This window comes from Misgurnus anguillicaudatus, chromosome 24 (genome assembly GCF_027580225.2).
Source record: "Misgurnus anguillicaudatus chromosome 24, ASM2758022v2, whole genome shotgun sequence".
In the NCBI taxonomy this organism is placed as follows: Eukaryota; Metazoa; Chordata; class Actinopteri; order Cypriniformes; family Cobitidae; genus Misgurnus; species Misgurnus anguillicaudatus.
Genome location: NC_073360.2, coordinates 15,298,149 through 15,317,622, shown reverse-complemented (window position 1 = coordinate 15,317,622; position 19,474 = coordinate 15,298,149). Strand labels below are relative to the sequence as shown.

At 39.6% G+C, this 19,474-nt stretch overlaps 1 protein-coding gene across 2 annotated transcripts; it reads right to left on the bottom strand.

Annotated features, from left to right (window-relative positions):
* Positions 1 to 373: 373 nt before the first annotated feature.
* On the bottom strand, positions 374 to 18,428 carry c2cd3 (C2 domain containing 3 centriole elongation regulator). Of its 2 annotated transcripts, none has more exons than XM_073863242.1 (33): positions 18,225 to 18,428; positions 17,825 to 18,091; positions 17,549 to 17,706; positions 17,216 to 17,406; positions 15,799 to 15,926; positions 15,490 to 15,616; positions 15,264 to 15,401; positions 14,886 to 15,033; positions 14,707 to 14,792; positions 14,339 to 14,539; positions 14,143 to 14,252; positions 13,935 to 14,053; positions 13,403 to 13,534; positions 12,838 to 13,278; positions 12,397 to 12,548; positions 11,992 to 12,229; positions 10,209 to 10,386; positions 9,941 to 10,124; positions 9,512 to 9,684; positions 9,277 to 9,412; positions 8,809 to 9,077; positions 8,654 to 8,731; positions 7,973 to 8,566; positions 7,577 to 7,894; positions 7,219 to 7,357; positions 5,787 to 5,851; positions 5,498 to 5,703; positions 5,291 to 5,418; positions 5,031 to 5,174; positions 4,762 to 4,952; positions 3,931 to 4,678; positions 3,732 to 3,828; positions 374 to 690 (listed from the first exon to the last, which is right to left on the bottom strand). In XM_073863242.1, exons 1-33 carry the CDS (start codon positions 18,274 to 18,276, stop codon positions 559 to 561), a joined length of 6,468 nt encoding a protein of 2,155 aa, XP_073719343.1. In that variant the 5' UTR covers positions 18,277 to 18,428; the 3' UTR covers positions 374 to 558. The 2 variants fall into 2 exon arrangements, with proteins under 2 accessions (XP_073719343.1, XP_055052061.2); XM_055196086.2 differs by having other exon boundaries at positions 7,970 to 8,566; positions 18,225 to 18,427.
* Positions 18,429 to 19,474: the final 1,046 nt, after the last annotated feature.

The window sequence follows — 19,474 nt, the reverse complement described above, 5'->3', positions numbered from 1 at the left end:
GTTGGCTAAGCCAATGCTTAAAACTTAATAAATACTTCAACATTATATTCCATTAAAATACTCACTGCCTCAGAAGAGTCCATTGGGGATCCAGGTCTTTGATCAGAGTCATCTCTATAATTAGAGCTCATTAAACAGGCAGAGAGAGGTTAAAGGACAGCTTTTGTCAGCCTGTTGGCTTGTCTGTGTCTAGATAATTCTTTGGTTACATTGCTGTCAGTATGTGCTATTGTCTGCCACAGCTCAAATTGGGCAATTTTCTCATCTGTCAGCCAAATGCTCAACATCTTTGGACAGACGTTATGGCCTGATAACGTTTATACGTAATGTAACTTAACATTGAGTGTTGCCAGCAGAAACATTTACTCATAGATTCAATACAAAATTCTTTATTACAAAAAATAGTTGATGTAAATAAAACTTCTCTAATGCTTACATAATCAAGATATACACAACATTGTATCATATAACAAATAAATAACAGTCAAACAATACACATACTTTACAAATAAAAAGAGTAAAAAAAGCACACACACCCATACAATTTTGCATAATGCACTAATGTCCTTCTGTAAACTTTGAAGCAAATATTTTAGCGATTCTTTTGGTCTCTTCACTCCTCTCTGATGGAGGGATGATGGGTCTCAATCGAGTCATCCTTCGAAATGCATTATCAGGATTTGCAGGCTCCTAAAATGATTGTGAATCACACAATAAAGACAGATTTTAGATTACATCACTTACACAAAACATAAATAAAGACAGAAATTAGATCACAATATAGTTTTATAATAAATAATAATAATTCTAGATAAGACAAGTAGAGAAAATTTGCCAAGATGCCAAAGTTAAAGGACCCATTTCATGCAAAATCCACTTTTACAAGGTGTTGTATTCTCATTAAACCAAAGCAGTCTCATTAGACATGCTGTTTTTATTTTCTTGTTAATGTGATGGTGGTATACATGTCAAACTTGAGGTTTTCGTAAAAATAAGCAAATTAAGCCTTCATCTAGTGATCCCAATTCTCTAAATAGTCATTATCTATAATGATCTTTATTTGTACTTTATTTAGAGGTGTACTATACCTAAATGCTTAAAGGATTAGTCAATTTTCTTAAAAAAAAATCCAGATAATTTATTCACCACCATGTCATCCAAAATGTTGATGTCTTTCTTTGTTCAGTCGAGCAGAAATTATGTTTTATGAGGAAAACATTCCAGGATTTTTCTCTTTTTAATGGACTTTAATGGACCCCAACACGTAACAGTTTGAATGCAGTTTAAAATTGCAGTTTCAACGGAGTTTCAAAGAACTTGAAAAATCCCAAACGAGGCATAAGAGTTTTATCTAGCGAAACGATTGTCATTTTTGGCAAGAATTTTTGGTCACGTGTTACATACAGTATATGAAACACACATTTGCGGATCATTTTAAACAACAAACTGACACAAAGACATTAATTAGCATCATTCGACATACAACAACATCGGAACTGTCCTCTTTCTCCACACTTGTAAACACTGGGGTGTAGTTTCGCATACGTCATCTGTGACCTCTTGACGTGATGACGTATTATGTGAGGTCGCGCTGGCGCGTCACATGACCGGAGACAGACAAGAAGCTGTGGTCCAAAAGTGCATCCCCTATACTTTTCTTGTCAAAAATGACAATCGTTTCGCTAGATAAGACCCTTATGCCTCGTTTGGGATTGTTTAGAGTCCTTTGAAACTGCAATTTAAAACTGCATTAAAACTGTTACGTGTTGGGGTTCATTAAAGTCCATTACAATGAGAAAAATTCTGAAACGTTTTCCCCAAAAACACAATTTCCTCTCGACTGAACAAAGAACATTTTGGATGACATGGTGGTGAGCAAACGATCTGAATATTTTTCCAAGAAAATGGACTAATCCTTTAATCCAATACAAAGATGTTTGTCCATCCACATGCGTGTCTGACATTTTGGTTAAAAAAACATGCAGGAATTAGAAAATAAAGTGCAGGATTTGCTTGATGTGAAAAGAGTTATATTATTTTTCCTTTGTGTGAAACAAATCTATTAGTTTTACCAGTGATTTTAAGGTATGGATGCAGTGATTTTGTTTTTGAACCTTCAAAAATCTTCTCAAAATTGACCTTGCTGACTCTATCAACTTTAAAGACATGTAGCTCTGTCATTTATTTTGTCAGATTTTAACTATTCATACATCATTTTAAAGTTTTTTAATAGAGAATGTAGAAATTTTTTAAATCTAGCTAAGCGGGCGTGGTTTCAGCAACCAGTCACCTCAGCTTCTCCCATGTCCCGCCTTTTTACCCATTTTCGGAAATCTGCGAGTGATGCACGGTGACGCGCGGCCAAGATGGCGACGACAGGCACCGCCTACTTTAAAGGAATATTTCATTTTCTTAAAAGAAAAATCCAGATAATTTACTCACCACCATGTCATCCAAAATGTTGATGTCTTTCTTGGTTCAGTCGAGAAGAAATTATGTTTTTTGAGGAGAACATTGCAGGATTTTTCTCATTTTAATGGACTTTAATAGACACCAACAATTAACACTTAACTCAATGCGTAACGGTTTTTTTCAACGGAGTTTCGGGGGACTATAGGCAATCCCAAACGAGGCATAAGGGTCTTATCTAGCGAAACGATTGTCATTTTTGACAATAAAAATAACAAATATACACTTTTAAAGCAAAAATTCTCGTCTAGATCCGATCCAGCGCGACCTAACGTAAATGCGTAGTGACGTAGGGAGGTCACGTGTTACATATATGAAACGCACATTTGCGGACCATTGTAAACAACATGACACAAAGACATTATTAGTATCAGTTGACATACAACAACGTAGGAATGGTCCTCTTTCAACACACTTGTAAACACTGGGGCAGAGTTTCGCGTTCATCTTCTGTGACCTCTTGACGTCATGACGTATTGCGTGGGGTCAGCTGGCGCATCACGACCAGATCTAGACGAGAAGTTGTGCTTTAAAAGTGTATATTTGTCATTTTTCTTGTCAAAAATGACAATCGTTTCGCTAGACAAGACCCTTATGCCTCGTTTGGGATTGTTTATAGTCCTTTGAAACTCCGCTGAAAAAAACTGTTAAGTGTTGAGTTAAGTGTTAAATGTTGGTGTCTATTAAAGTCCATTAAAATGAGAAAAATCCTGCAATGTTTTCCTCAAAAAACATAATTTCTTCTCGACTGAACAAGGAAAGACATCAAAACCCCGGATGACATGGTGGTGATCAAATTGTCTGGATTTTTCTTTTAAGAAAATGGAATATTCCTTTAAGCTTCAAAAATAATTGACGTCACGGAAACTACATCCATCTTTTTTTACAGTCTATGTTTGTAGCTGAAATGACTTCCAATAGTGTTTGTAGTGCAATTTGTACTCAAGAAACTACATTTATGGAACAGATGATTTCAGGTTTAATTGTTGGTCAGGAACGTGTCGTTTAATTGCGATTATAGAGATATCTGTCGTTCTCCATTCAAGGAGATAGGCCTTCAGTTATGCATGACTAAAAACTGCCCTAAGGTATTGCAAACATGGTCGCCTACAGTAGTAGCGCAACTTTCCTAAAGGGGCTTTGAAAACATCTCTATATGAAAAATATTACATGTGATATAATAACAGAATAACCAAACCTAAAATGTAATTTTTTTTCCTTTCATGCAGCAGAATGTTTCAAATAAAACTGACAATACTCACAGATGAAGGAAACACAGGTGCCATCCTCAAAACTCTCATGGACGCCTCCAGATGGTGGGTCGGCAGGAAGAAATTTGGAATCTCTGCAGGCTTTGAACTGCAAGCAAATGGTTTAGATAAACACATGTAACCTAGATATCATGCAGTATAATCTTTATTTTTAAGCAGACAACGCTTGTAAGGATACGGTTTTGCTGACCTCTCATCGCTTTTATCATGCGGTTCTGTGACAGAAAGTACATTAGGTCTTTCATCATCACTTTCTTCAGTCCCACTGTTATTTTGGTCATTATCCTCCACCTCACTTATACTAGAGAGAGAACAGGCTCCATCCAGACCATTTGGAGATTGCTGCTTTTCCCTGTGGTCTGTGACAAGAGCCTCCTCGTTCCTAAATGTTTCAAGATCACTACCAGCTTCAGATCTTTCACACACATCTGAATCTGAGTCAATGCCCTGTAACTGTGCTGTCAGTGAGTGTGGGTTAACTTCGTCTCCTTGAGCGTGGTAGGCAATGCTTTGAGTATGATTTTCCACTACCTCCAGACTTTCCAGCGATCCCATTTCTGGGTCAGACATGAGGCTGGTCCAGGGACTGGTTCTGTCTGTGACTGAGGTGACCTCATTTAGTGTTCGTGGCTGTATTAAGGTTTCCTCAAAGTCTTCCTCCTCATCTTCATCAGATGGGTTATCGTTGGAGCTGTGGTGGACCTTCTCATCTTCAGGAGGAACCGATGACTGTTTGGTCTCTTTTGCTGTGGGATAGCCGATTGGCGAGACATCTTCATCATCCAACCTCACGTCTGAGTCTTTATAAGCCTCACAGCTCTCAGACTCTGATAATATCATCTGATCATCTCTAGAGCTGAAATGTTCCTCAACTACAGCAGGTGAATCTGAGCTTATTTGAAGATTTGATGTTTCTTCAGTCTGGTGTTCACTTAAACCTTAAACACAAAACCATTATAATCAATAAAATAGTATCGACGCAATGTTCAACCAGATTAAAACAATCAAGCTTACAGCTCACCCTTAATGATGTTATTGACCTCTCCCACCAGCTGACTGGACTTCAGAAGCAGATGTGTGTTGTCCATTTCTACATTCCTGAGGTCTTCCTGCTTGGAGGTTTCTCTCAGCTCACTCAGCTTCGGGAACGCTGGAGTGGACAACTTACTGCTGAAGTATCTTTGGATGTCATCCAGCTCACTGAGGTTTTTCCTTATAACACAACAAAAACCTCTTAATCTCCCTAAATGCGAGTTATCTATTTAATTTATTTCTTTAATAAAAAACTACCTTAGGGCAGAGAAGAGCGCTGAACTGGAGGAGTGGGAATCTCCAGCAAATGAGGAGTTAGGTGCTCGTTCGCTCTCATGCAAAGTTTGATGGAACAACCTCACGTTCTCCATGTGTTCATCATGGCGATCCGTCACACTCGACCTAAGATGCCCATTTTCCTTGAATTTAGTACATTTTTGTATCCCATTTCTTACACCCTCACCCATAAAAACCATTCAAATATTCAAATTACTATATATTTAGATTATTATAAATACCTGTCAGACAGCAGTTTTTCAAGCTGACCAGGAGGTGTGCTTATCCTCTGCTCCGAGAATCGACTGATGTGGCTTGGGAAACTGCTGTATGTGGCCGTGGTTTGAAAGGAAAAAGCACTAAACAGAGCCTGCAACAGATATTAAACATACTTATGACCTGTGGCAACAGTAGTACCCTTATAATTTAGGTAGAGAAAAATGATGTACACTAGAGTCTGGGGCGCTGGGCTCGTGTGCCGGCTGTCTCTGTGCCCGGAGTTCATGTACCGCTCGCAAAGGAGAAACAGAGACTTTTAGCTGTCCCTGACACTGCCCGCTGAAATCGTTGATGTTGTACCAGCCGCAAACCGATCGAAAACCCGACAGAAGAGGCGACAGGTCTACCGACACAAATCCAATCACCCTCTCCACATCTGAAATGAAAATAACAGTTTTAAGGAAAGTTATAAAAACTAGACTACATAAATAGCAGAATGCGGAAAAACTACATTATTACCTCCTTTATGCCAAACTTTGAAAACCAAGCATTGCTGCGGATCCACGAGAAGTTCTTTTGACAGCCTAACAAAATGAAAAAGGGAACAAACTGACTACACATCCTTTACATATAAATATATCACATCTATTTTAGATATACACTAACCTAAAGGATTATTAGGAACACCATACTAATACTGTGTTTGACCCCCTTTCACCTTCAGAACTGCCTTAATTCTACGTGCCATTGACTCAACAAGGTGCTGAAAGCATTCTTTAGAAATGTTGGCCCATATTGATAGGATAACATCTTGCAGTTGATGGAGATTTGTGGGATGAACATCCAGGGCACGAAGCTCCCGTTCCACCACATCCCAAAGATGCTCTATTGGGTTGAGATCTGGTGACGGTGGGGGCCATTTTAGTACAGTGAACTCATTGTCATGTTCAATAAACCAATTTAAAATGATTCGAGCTTTGTGACATGGTGCATTATCCTGCTGGAAGTAGCCATCAGAGGATGGGTACATGGTGGTCATAAAGGGATGGACATGGTCAGAAACAATGCTCAGGTAGGCCGTGGCATTTAAATGATGCCCAATTGGCACTGAGGGGCTTAAAGTGTGCCAAGAAAACATCCCCCCACATCATTACACCACCACCACTAGCCTGCACAGTGGTAACAAGGCATGATGGATCCATGTTCTCATTCTGTTTACGCCAAATTCTAACTCTACCATCTGAATGTCTCAACAGAAATCGAGAAACTGTCCAATTTTGGTGAGGTTGGGCAAATTGTAGCCTCTTTTTCCTATTTGTAGTGGAGATGAGTGGTACCCGGTGGGGTCTTCTGCTGTTGTAGCTCATCCGCCTCAAGGTTGTGCGTGTTGTGGCTTCACAAATGCTTTGCTGCATACCTCGGTTGTAACGAGTGGTTATTTCAGTCAAAGTTCCTCTTCTATCAGCTTGAATCAGTCGGCCCATTCTCCTCTGACCTCTAGCATCAACAAGGCATTTTCGCCCACAAGACTGCCGCATACCGGATGTTTTTCCCTTTTCACACCATTCTTTGTAAACCGTAGAAATGGTTGTGCGTGAAAATCCCAGTAACTGAGCAGATTGTGAAATACTCAGACCGGCCCGTCTGGCACCAACAACCATGCCATGCTCAAAATTGCTTAAATCACCTTTCTTTACCATTCTGACATTCAGTTTAGAGTTCAGGAGATTGTCTTGACCAGGACCACACCCCTAAATGCATTGGAACAACTGCCATGTGATTGGTTGATTAGAACTGTATTAATGAGAAATTGAACAGGTGTTCCTAATAATCCTTTAGGTGAGTGTATACTTGTAAGTCCCTTTGGATGAAAGCAACTTATAAATGAATAAATGTAAATCTTTACATTGTATCTAACTTTACATCTGCCAATAGAGATTAAAGGATTTACCTGCATTCTTGCTGGTGGTCCCACACAGGACAGTTACTGTCTTTGACTAATGCCGTGGTCACTGTGCCAGGGGCATCAGCAGTGGCGTAAGACACACAGCAACTGGGTAACGCTCCACCTCGCTCAGCAAGAGGACATCCTGAAGATGAAACATCATATGGTCACGACACAGTCTAAAACTCTGGAAGTTATGTCATATTCGTGTCAATCCCAACATGTACAACTTCACCTTGAAGGTGAGTAAATGACACCGTATTCATTTAATTTAAGTAAACTATTCTCTTCATCCCAAGTTGTCTGATAAAGCAAATGCAACAAATATAACAGCATTGTGCATTATCAGAATGGTTATTTTTACCCTTCAGACTCAGGTGCATGGCTCTTTCTACAGCAATGTTGGCCATGAAGGTCTCCTCACTGCTGACTTCTGTAGATGGTGGAGGCTTAGAGCTCACATCCGAATTCATCAGCTGTCTGCTGGGTGATTGAGTTCGTCTAGGCAGCACTGTGGTGGGGAGGTCTCCACCCTCCTCATCCTCTCCTGAGCTATTCAGCTCCTCGTTTTGTGATATGGCTTGAGGATCAAGCGGTGCAGACGCTGCTGTAGCAGTGATATGGACTCTCAACGCAGCCCCACTTAGATTCTCAGCAGAGCGCTTAAACAACGGATAGACACCTACCATGAGAGAAAAAGATTTTTTAGGTAGAACTCGTCAGCAAATCAGAGTCATATCCTTAAAATGTCTATTACCACTGATTGTTTGTTGGTGCTTCAAGGTCGTAGCAAGAGCGGAAAGGTCCACAAAGGCAGAGCCCACCAGACGGTCAGCGTTATGAGGTCGAACTCTCTTTTCCTTCCCAAAAGCCACCCATAACTGAACCTCCAGCTTCTCCTCTCTTAGGTACCAACGCAAAGGCTGAGTCCTTCTGAGAACCACACTCTTGCTCCCCTGAAACGCCACAGTGGCTTGACCCTCCTCTCGCTCACCCTCCTCCAGAACAGGGTGTCTAAGTTCTGAGCAGAAGGTCTGCTGGTCGTACAACTTGTATCTGTAGTAGCAGTACGTGGAACGCTGTAATTCGTCATGCCCAGGCAACAGAAGACAATGGATGGGCAACCAAGCTCTAGGCATGGAGACAGATAAGTGCAGAGTCTTTGTGTGTTCTTCATCTTCGTCGTCTTCCTCAACTTCGCTGTCCCAGCCCAGTCCACGGGCCGAACTGATGACTCGCTCTCTGTCTGCATGGTGGGCAAAGTTTAAGGAGATTTCAATCCCACCTGCTGAATTCAGCCTGTGAGATGATGCGTTTTTTTGAGGTGGGGAGAGACTGTACCAGCCAGATATGCCTGTAAAAAATAAAGAGTAAGCAAGCAACTTACTAAAACTAGTCATAATATAACATGACACAAATAATCAAATCATTTCCTACATACCGGTTCTTTTACGAATGAGATCTGTAAGCTTTACTTTCACAGTGCCCAGAACAATGTCCTTAGATCTTGTGTTGACCACTACAATAAGGAAAATTTAAAGTAAATTTCATATTCTGAATCCATCTGATAGCCCCTTATGTCCTATAAAAACTCACTTTTGCGAGTGTCCTTGTTGTAAATGGTAAAGATGGCCACTGCATCCTGCATGAGTTCAGCCAGACTGATGCTCTCACCGCTGTCTCTCTGCACCAGCAGGTTACAGCAAAATTCTGCGTGGTGCTCAAACTCCGGGCAGAAACTTTTGGCAGCCACGCGTGTGCTCCGCACCTCACTCTCCGGCAGGAAGGACAACTGCACGGTGACGAAGGAATTGACCCCCACGTCTGAGTAATACTGCAGCGAGCTGTCTGTATCTGCAAGAACTCTGACAAACAAGTACAGAGAGTCTTTAAAGGATAAACATCATGACATTTGGTCACATGACACACGAGAATTAATGAGGTTTAATGTTATTGATGTGTCAACATTTTTGGTTTGATTGACACGCTGGTCTGAATATGCTGAAGTCGTCTGAATAACTGTTGACCGTGAGCTAAAAAAATATTCAAGGTAGCTTTACTCACATTGCGGCAGCTTGTAGGCCAGCTGCTCTGTGCACCTGCACAGCGAGAATCACACTGCGAGATGGCACCACCCCACTTTTCAATCCGACACTCCTCATTGGCCGAGACTTGTACTGAATGCTCACTTCGAGCAGCCCTACAGGCAAGTACAGATACAGTGAGTATTCATAGGTTTAAACTTTAATTTTACCTGATATGTGTGCAGTATTTTTTAAAGAATTATGTATCCAATCACCAGAAGGCCGAGGCTCCACGTCAGACGATCTCTCGGTTCTGGGTACCAGAGGGAGGGAGAACAGCTGTGTATCGGTTTGACCCTGTTTCTGCATAGTGACCATGGCACACAGTTTGGACATGGGCAGCAGTCCCCTGGCTACAAGCTGATCTCTAACATTCGGATAATAATACCTGCAGATGTTTTAAAGATCATGCAAACATTGTTTTCCTTTTATCAAAAGACTTTTTTTATTTTAAATAAAAATGCAAGTATGAAAGCTGTGTTTTTAAATGGCATTAAACATTTACATTTAGGAAACATATCTAGTGCATTTAATCTCTACATTATAATCCCTGGTGATCAAACCCATGACCTTTGCATTGTTCTGCACAATCCTCTATGCATTGAGATACAGAAACAGTGTGTAAAAAGCCTGGGATTGCTTACCTGCACCACACCTCAAACTGCACGCCGCCTCCATTTCTCAGCCCCTGATTGGCCAGTGAGCTAAGCAGTATTCTCTGTACTGGAACATCAGGAGGAGACAGCAAGACATGGGTCTCGATGTGTCCAAACACAGGATCTGGCACACAGAGGGTGGTCTCGGTACGGTATGTCTTGAGGTCCACATCTGTCAAAGACATTTGACAGAAATAAGGGGAAAAAACCACTAAACCGAGTTATTTGATGTGATCTGGAAGAAGGAATAGCTTACTGCTTTCAACAATGCTGAGATCTATGTCTTCTCCTGACTCATTTTGTGCAGGGAAAGAGTATTGGATGTAACAGTCGGCTTCGCCCCAAACTGTGGATTGCAGAGGGGTCAAACCTTTAACTCTCTCTACTCGAAGCATGAAGACGTGCTCACGGAGAATGTCAGCGGTGGCACTCGCCTGCGAGAATATCAAACACAGAGCATCATGACTAAAGCTGCATTTTTCTAACATCCTTGTATGAAATAATTGATGAAAGGCCATTGAATTATTTAATAATAATGAACACTCAAGGTGGTAATTTGCGTCGTGCTGTTACACTGCAGATGTTCATTTTTCCAAATAAATAAAAGGACAGGAGTCAATTATTCTGCTTATACCACGGTTACCACAGACATTGCTCTGGTGGTTATTTTAAGACATTTGACAGGTCAGATGGGCGTTTATCAAAAAATAATGCATACCCGTGGAACATTACTCTCGACCAATTAGAATAAAGCATTCAACAGGCCCATGGTATAAAGAATTTTAAATAGAGCCACACAGATCCAAAATCGAAAATGACCTGTCATTGTCATGTAGCTGTCCATCAATGTAAACAATGTGCAAAGTAGTTGAACCAAAAAGTGCACGATTAATAAAGTTATTGGCTTCTAAAGTAGGGAGTCGACTCTGAATCGCTGAAACGAGTTGTCATATGGATTGAATCTCCTGCCTGACTTTATCCTCGTCACACGAAACTTTGCATAATAATCTCCGCCTACAGCCTTGCCCGTGAAAAACTAAAACTATGACCTGCCCACAGCTAGTTAGTGTGTAAACATCATATCATGCTGTGTTTTCAGTTTGTGTTGTTTTCACTACCAAAGGCTGAAGATATGAAGAACCTGTGGTTAAAATTAGTTTTTCAAGGAGGGATTTACTAAACGTTTGGCTGTGAAGAATCAGTGGTTAAAATTACTTTTCCACGGAGGGATTTACAAAAGGTTTGGCAATGAAAGATGGTTCATTACCCACTATATTTGGAACAACATGCGTCTCCTAACCACAACCTGTAAGTATTTACTTTCCCCCAGTGTTCTAAAATGTATAGTTTACTGTAATGTCTTATCAGTAAGCCGCGCTAGCAACGCATGTTGAAGTTAAACTGTGGCCCAGTTAGCTTAAGTTACAATTGCTTAAATGAGTGTTAAAATGTTAATGTCTGTCGTCGTTTTTATAACTTGGACTGATGATGAATATGTATAGATGTCTGTGTTTAAGCTCTTAATATACTGTCAGAGGGTCACGTTAGCAAGCAGCTAACGCATGTGCACTAACTTAGTGTTTACATTTTTGCTATGGTCGGGTTAGCTTACATGAATGCTTAAATGAGTATAAAATGTTAGTTTCTGTCGTCGTTTTTATTGCTTGGATTAATGATGAATAATATGTATTGATGTTGGTAATGTCTTCTCAGTAAATCATGTTAGCACTAGGTCAATACATGTTGCACTATTGTTAGTCTGTGCCACTGATCTGTGGTCTGTGCGAAGATTGTGTCAGTTGACCAATCAGAGCAGAGTAGGCTACTGAAAGGTGGGGTTTAGGCAGACTGAGTCGTTGAACGGCTTCACACGAATCGTTTGGGGATCTCTGAGAAGTAGGGTAATTTTAAATTTATATTTTGAGAAAATTGCAGTGTTTTTTTGACCTTGCATGCATTTAAACCTGTTGTCCGAGACTTATAAACAGTGATAGGATGCTTAAAATGTGCATCTTACTGGCTCTTTAAAGGTTACTAGCCTTTGTTTCAGTGTGCGGCCGGTGGTCTAACATGTGAGGAGGGCGAGGCTGTGGTGACACGTGCTCATCATCTCTCATTCGCTGCAACGCTGCAATCTGCTGTGCCAAACCCATCGCTAGACACACCCGGAGGTTTCCACGGGTGTTTCCAGTGAACACATCAACCACAGGCATGTAACTATCCACCGCAACCACTGGATACTGAGACTGCAAGAGCAACTCTAAAATCTTTGGGTCTCTGTAAACAAATTCAAATGATTATTCACGTACTGTACGTTCATTTTAAGAGTACATTTAAACAAAAATGCAGACCAATATACTGTGCACAATATACATACAAATCTTTATTTGCCTTTCTTTATTGCTCTAAAGTTTATTGTACAGATCTGTTGGTGTAACATTTACCTGAAGGACATGTAGAACTGGTGGAGAGGTAGCTTTACTAGGCCGAGGAGTTTATCATGATCTGAGCTGCTGGATCTTAACCACACCTCAATGACCATCATGTTGTTCTGCATCCTCTCCAATAGTTTGCTGGTAAGTGTGACTGGAGCCACCTAGAGAACATAAGTGAAACAACATGAAACAAATACAGTAACATAAAATAAAACAGTTATGACATAACATTGATGTTATGTTGTCTCTGATATTGCTTTCTTTAAAGAAATCATAAATTCAACAGAAACATAACAAAGACATCAATTAGAAAAGTAAAAATGATATAAAGTCACAAGAGCCCACCCCTCACAATACTCTGGTGTCTAAATATGGCTCAGACACTTCCTGTCTATACCCACACTTACAGGTTCACAAGTAACCCCTCAAACTTTTTAATGAGGAACTAACCTGAACAAAACTGAATATTGGATGTTTCTGACCCCAGCTGACTGCCGATCGAGCGGCCTCATCAGATCCCAGAAGCTTGCAGTTCAGGTACATGTTAGGCTGAGCAGGTGCGCAGTTAAAATCCCTCCCATCAGGCACCATGAGCAAAGTATGAAGTAAAACATCCTCTACTTCCTGCTGCAAAGTCCTATGTGGTGAGCTTTGGTATCGGGAATGCGGTGATGTGGGGCTTGATCTGCTTTGAGGAATCTGGAGACTCTGAACCTGATTATTTCCTGTATTGGGAGATGGATCTCTTCTGTGGTCCCTTACACACAAACCACCCTGACCATTAGGCTCTTCAGCCAGGTGGGACGGGAAAGCTGTTTGTGGACTTAAAGCTCCCTTTGCAGGCCTTTTTTTGGCGGAAAAGTTCTTGTCTGCTGCCAATTCAAATGTTACCTTAAAAAACACACAAAATGGATTTAATAACTAACAGGCATGTGATGGATAACCCCCTCAGACCAAATGGATGTCCTAGACTGAATTAGATTTAGTACATGGATTAAGTGTGTGTGTAAATTACTTTCAGTGGGCCAACTCCATGTTTTTCATTATTTCCTTCTGGTCTTTGTACAGGCAAGGCGGCAGAGATGCTGAGAGTCTCATTCTGCATAATGGAGCTCATAGGAAACATTGCTGTTCCAATGAGAACAGGCTAAAGAAACAAACAAGACAAGATCAGTCCTCAAACACAGTGGTTCTCAAACTTTTTCAGCATGCGGCCCCCCTTATATACAGTGCAATACTTTGCGTCCCCCCAAAGAAAATTTATGACAAATTTGTTCTAAAACGTAATATTTTAATAAAAAACAACAACATTATATTATACAAAGTAGTGCTGTTGGTTAGTAGCCTTATTCTTTTAGGTTTAATTACATAGAATTCATTATAAATTCATGTATTTTATAAAATGTCATAAAGCTTGGGCCCCCCTTTTTCAGCTCGCGGCCCCGGACCCCAGTTTGAGAACCACTGCTCTAACAAACCAAACTTATGTAAAAGCATCCATGTTTAAGATTTGTTTTGTAATATATAAACGAAACTAAAGTACTTACTGTCTTTTGGAAGTTATTTCTGGTGTAGATCTTGAACGAAACATTCATTTTCCACCATTGTTTAATAGATGACCTACTAAACTGCACTGGAAACAAACTTTGGTGCTGAAACATCACCACTAAAAACAAACAAAAAACCAGATTATTTCACTAGTTATTGGTTGTGTTTCCAAATTACTTTTAAAGAAATACAAATGAATGTACTCACCACCCTCCACAACTTTACTAGAGACAGCTTTTGTAATCTCTGAAGGCACCAGCCGAGCATCATCACATCCAGTGGAAACCAGTGGGAACAGGTACTCTACAATATAAGTGCTATGAATACAGGTGATAGTTACATGTTAGTTTAGTTGTTACATCTTTATACACAGTTTAAAAACAATATTTAGTAAATGTTGTACCATTTCTTTGGCGCAAGGGGTCGAGGTGGTCTTCCTTTTCCAGAGAGATTTTTTGAAGTGCTGTTGGCAGGGGCTTTCATCTCACTGACAGTGACCCTCGCGAAACGAACATCTTCAAGCACAGTCATCTTTTCCACACTTAGGCCAAAGAAATCATCCTTCGCTTTTGCTTCTGAACGTTGCATGTCATCAGAATTCACCCTTAAAAAACAATACAGCCGCTTAACAAAACAACACGCTGCAGAAATTAGGATAATTATGTCCTTTACACATCAAGTGAACATTTTCAGGCATTTGTTGTTACCATTCACTTTAACAACAGATGCTATTTTCCCTTGTATGTGTGTATTAGTATTAGTATGACTGACCAGGGCTTTTTAACTGGGTTTGTGTGGACTTGCTTCTTCTCAGTACCATTCATCTGATTGTCCTCATCCAAACACTCATCTGTTATCTGAAATATGGGTGTTTAAATAATCATAAAGGAATAATGCTGTGGAAAATACACACATAATGAGATGTGTTTTTGTATAGCTCGGCATTGTACCGGGGCTTTGTAGAAGAGGTTCTCCAGAAGACTCTGATCATACTGAGGGTCATTGAGTTCACTGTCCATCAGTACACTGTTGTGATCGGATAGAGAATCTGGAGGAGAACCTTCTCCATTCCAGAACTGCAGCGCTGATCCATCGACACTAAATATTAATAGCAGTTTAATCATTTTTATATATATTAATAATAAACTCAGAACAGTCTCACCAAATATTTACTTTTAAAGTATAGAAAAAAATGCAATGACAGTTCAATTTCAATGGACAGTTCAATGGATTTAGGATTCCATAAGGAAAAGAAGTCATACAAGTTTATAACAACATGAATGTGAAAATGTTGGTGACCAAATTGGGTAAATAGGAGTCTTGACTACCTTCCCAGCAACAGATCTACAGCCATGTCGTCTGTGTTGACTCTGTGTTGGCTTGGTACTTCAAGGTTCTGGAAAGAAGGCTGGAGTTCTGTTTGAAGGATGTTCTCCAGAAACTGTCCTGATGAGGGCCTCTGCGGCCTTCGGGAGAAACCACATGTTTAACAAAATTAATTGTCTACATTCTGCTGTTTAGATTTCATAGATATAGGATTAAAATAATTCCTACATAGCATCAGTGTTGTCTCTGAATAGGGGAAGAGGAAGGTCCTTCAGGGGAACATCTGACTCTACATCAGATTTTAGGGCTGAAACCACCATGGCATTTCTGAGCTTGCTGCCACGTTCCAGAAGAACTGGAATATGAAAAGTTAAAAAAAGGCAATGAATTTATAAATAAGCGACAATTAAGCATATAAATTCACAACCATTATTATTTGGATTGGCCACATTTTTCTGTATACCTTAACAATACCAAATAACACAGTGTTACAAATCCTAAAACGTAATTAAAGGTGAAAACTTTAACGGGTTGTACCTGACAAGAGGTCAGCGGATGTATGGCTGTTCGTTGGAGGAGGTTGAGCCACAACAGATTTGGGGTTTCCATTTATGGGTGCTGGCATGATGTTACTGCTTTCTTGAAAATACAGGTAATCCTTTCCTCTAAATGATTGGAAAATCACAATAACATAGACTTAGTTTAAATTTTGCACTTAAAAGACACACATATATGACTGAAATAAATAGTATCTGCGTAAGATAAAGTGATTTTGTTGCATATTATTTGTACTAAAAACAAATTACAGGAAGCATTACCTTAAAGGAAAACACAGCCGTTTTTCAATATTTTACTATGTTCTTACCTCAACTTAGACGAATTAATACATACCTATCTTTTTTCAATGCGTTCACTTAATCTTCGTACAGAGTGTCGTGAATGTGTTAGCATTTAGCCTAGCCCCATTCATTCCTTAGGATCCAAACAGGGATAGATTTAGAAGCCACCAAACACCATGTTTTTCCTATTTAAAGACTGTTACATGAGTAGTTACTAGGGCTGGGCAAAAAAAAAAGATTTTACGCATAATCGATTTTTTCTTTCGTATTTATTTCCGCAAACATTAAACGTAAGATTAACGTTAATCTAATTACTAGTCTTCTTTACTCTTCATTCATTCAGTGCTTAAAATGGCAGTTTCATGTGCTTCATCGACGTTGATGCCACCTTCACATAAAAAGTCAATAGTTGGAAGCATTTTAGATTTCACAAGCAAGACAACGACGATAGTGTTGTGTCTTTTTAATTTCTTTTTATTAATTACCCACTTGTAAACTGCTGTTCACTGTTCTTTTTTTTAAATATAGTATTTGTATTAAATCTATATTCATTGAGTTGAATCGAGAATCGAGTATTAAAACCTACCCGAGAACCGGAATAGAAAATTGAATCGAGAATCGAAATCAAATCGATTTTAAAGCTTGTGAATCGAAATAGAATCGATCTGGAACATCTGAATCGATACCCAGCCCTAGTAGTTACACGAGTAAGTATGGTGGCACAAAACGAAACGTGGAGATTTTTTAAGTGGATAAAAAAATGGAAACTATATCCTATTAAAAAATCTCCACGTTTTGTTTTGTGCCACCATACTTACTCGTGTAACTACTTATGTGGGGAGGGACAATTTGGCTAATTTGCACGTTTTTTTTTTTTGGCCTCTGGAAGGAAACCGAATTAGTTTGGTGGCTTCGAAATTCATCCTTGTTTGGATCCTAAGGAATGAATGGGGCTAGGCTAAATGCTAACACATTCACGACGCGCTGTACAAACATTAAGTGCATGCATTGGAAAAAAGATAGGTATGTATGAATTCGTCTAAGTTGAGGTTAGAACATAGTAAAATATTGAAAAACTGTGGTGTTTTCCTTTAAAACAAACAAATATAACAAACCTGGGTGTGTGGACAGAACTGGTGCCAGCTGTCTCCTTTCTGGTGTTAGTGGGCTGATCCAGAGATGGAGCCACAAGCATGTTCTGATCAGTCATTACTCCAGGAACCTGAGCATCAAGGCTAATATCAGTCGTAGGTACTGAGCTACTGCTGTCGTATCCGTCTGTCAACGGTTCTAGGGCAAGTGTAGCCTGAAGTACACAATGGCACAACGTTAAAAAGTAAAAGGAAGTCCAGAATAGTTTTAATCTGATCAGATAATTAAAACTAAATCAATCAATAACAAAAACACAGGTAGAGAACATATAGCTTTCAAATGAGCATCTCATCAACCTGAAGTTCTCCAAGTTTTTCTGATGTCGGGGAAACAAGAGTGAAATATCCGTTTACGGAATGAGACAAAGAGAGTCGAGCAATCCCAGGAATTTGAGCTCGAGCTATAGGCAAATGATCAACCTTTGTAAGAACATCCAGCACCAAAGAGCCCATATCTGTCAAACAAATGAAAAAATATATATATAGATATGTAAAGAAGAAAAAACAGCTAGTAAAACTCTGTTAGGAGATCTCATATGCAGCAAGATGACACATTTTTGGAAGCACCTTTACCTGTCAAATAAGATGTCAGCTGCTTTGGTCCACATCGAACCGGAAAGCGGGCCGTAGATTTAACCCCCTTCTGCTCAACGTGTCCATCTCTGGGCTTGAAGAAGGTACCGTTAGATGATTCTCCCCACCATCTCAGTCGAACAAGGGTCACGGGAGGAGGTTTGATGATGGTCCACAACACTTTACTTACTGTTACCCTGAGGAAACATCTCAGCTGACCCTCCACTAGAGGAGGAATACTAGTGGACGGAGACACATCACTAAGAGCTGCGAGGGTTAAGAGATAAGTGTTATTTAAAGACATCACAGGCTTTCTCCGTGCTAGTAAGACTAAGAGGTTTAAAACAGCTTTTGGAAAATGAAACGTCCGCCGTATAACTTACTAAACAACTTCACTTACCTTTTCTTCTGTTGCTTACCCCCTTTGAGGGTTTCGCCGTTTTATTCTTCATCCCTTACATCGATAGTTTTCTTCATAAATTGAATCAAAGCTATCATACTTTGTTGACAGTTGCGTTAACAAACATAATACCGCTGAGCAACGGTCGACCAATCAGATGCAAGAGACGTCTTCCTCTCTGTTTCGACAAACGCTCAAAGAGGATTCTAGCGCCTCTGGTGGAGTCTTGAATCATTACAAGGGACGAACGCATGATATTTATAGTTACAGACATTTTTTACAAGTGATTCTCATACCATTGACATTAGAAAAGTTTCAAATGGTGCTTGTAGTGTTAGTGTCACCTCCATGTAATGAAATGTTTAATAAAATTATCAAAACTTACCTCACTGGTATATCTAGTGAGTAGTGAACACACACACACGCTTTCACTGGAGTGCCCAGGGAGCAATGGGGTACAGGTGCCTTGCACAAGGGCAACTCACAACCTGTGGCCAGTTGCATATACATAGCCATGAAGTTAAGACTGTGTCTTAAGAATGAGTCTGACTAACTAGCAGTTAGATAGGACTAATCAGTCCTACTATTTGGATTAAAATTTTTCAAATCTACCATTTTATGTAACATACCTAAAACAGTTATGATCAGTCTTGAAGAAAAAAATGATGACTAACTTTTAAGAATATGTTTATGCAACCGGCCACTGGCATGAGACTCCAACTGGCAACTTGCAGATTACAAGCCCAACTCTAGACCACTAGGTTATGACTGCAAAGCAGGAAAGCATTCATAGACACTTCCCAAAAATATTAACTATAATTCTTACTATTATAGTAATAAAGTAGTAATTTTAATCAAAACAGGAACAAATGCCAAGTACACAGTAATAAACATTAACATTCTAAATTAAAATTGTAATGTTTTTATTTAATTTTAGAGATTAATAAAGTCTGCAGGTCAAAATAAAGTGCAATACAAAGCGCATTGCTCCAACTGGTTGCGTCATTGCTCGGTAAGATTGAAAGTCCAGAAAAAAGCTTATAGGTCATGTTTTTGTTTTGTTGCCCCAAAACACACCTTTGACCCTGGACCACAAAACCAGGCTCAAGTAGCACAAGTACATTTGTAGCAAAAGCCAAAATACATATTATGGATTATCAACTTTTCATTTATGTCAAAAATCATTAGGATGTTATGTAAAGATCATGTTCCTTGAAGATATTTTGTAAATTTCCTACCATAAATATCAA

What these genes read in the sequence shown, in the direction of transcription:
- c2cd3 (XM_055196086.2), bottom strand. Translation starts at nt 18,276, where the DNA reads ATGAAGAATAAAACGGCGAAACCCTCAAAGGGGGTAAGCAACAGAAGA. An exon ending in CAGTTTGAGGTGTGGTGCAG is followed by an intron (nt 9,685 to 9,940) that starts GTAAGCAATCCC and finishes AAACATCTGCAG; the next exon opens with GTATTATTATCCGAATGTTA. An exon ending in CCAGCGCCCCAGACTCTAGT is followed by an intron (nt 5,419 to 5,497) that starts GTACATCATTTT and finishes TATCTGTTGCAG; the next exon opens with GCTCTGTTTAGTGCTTTTTC.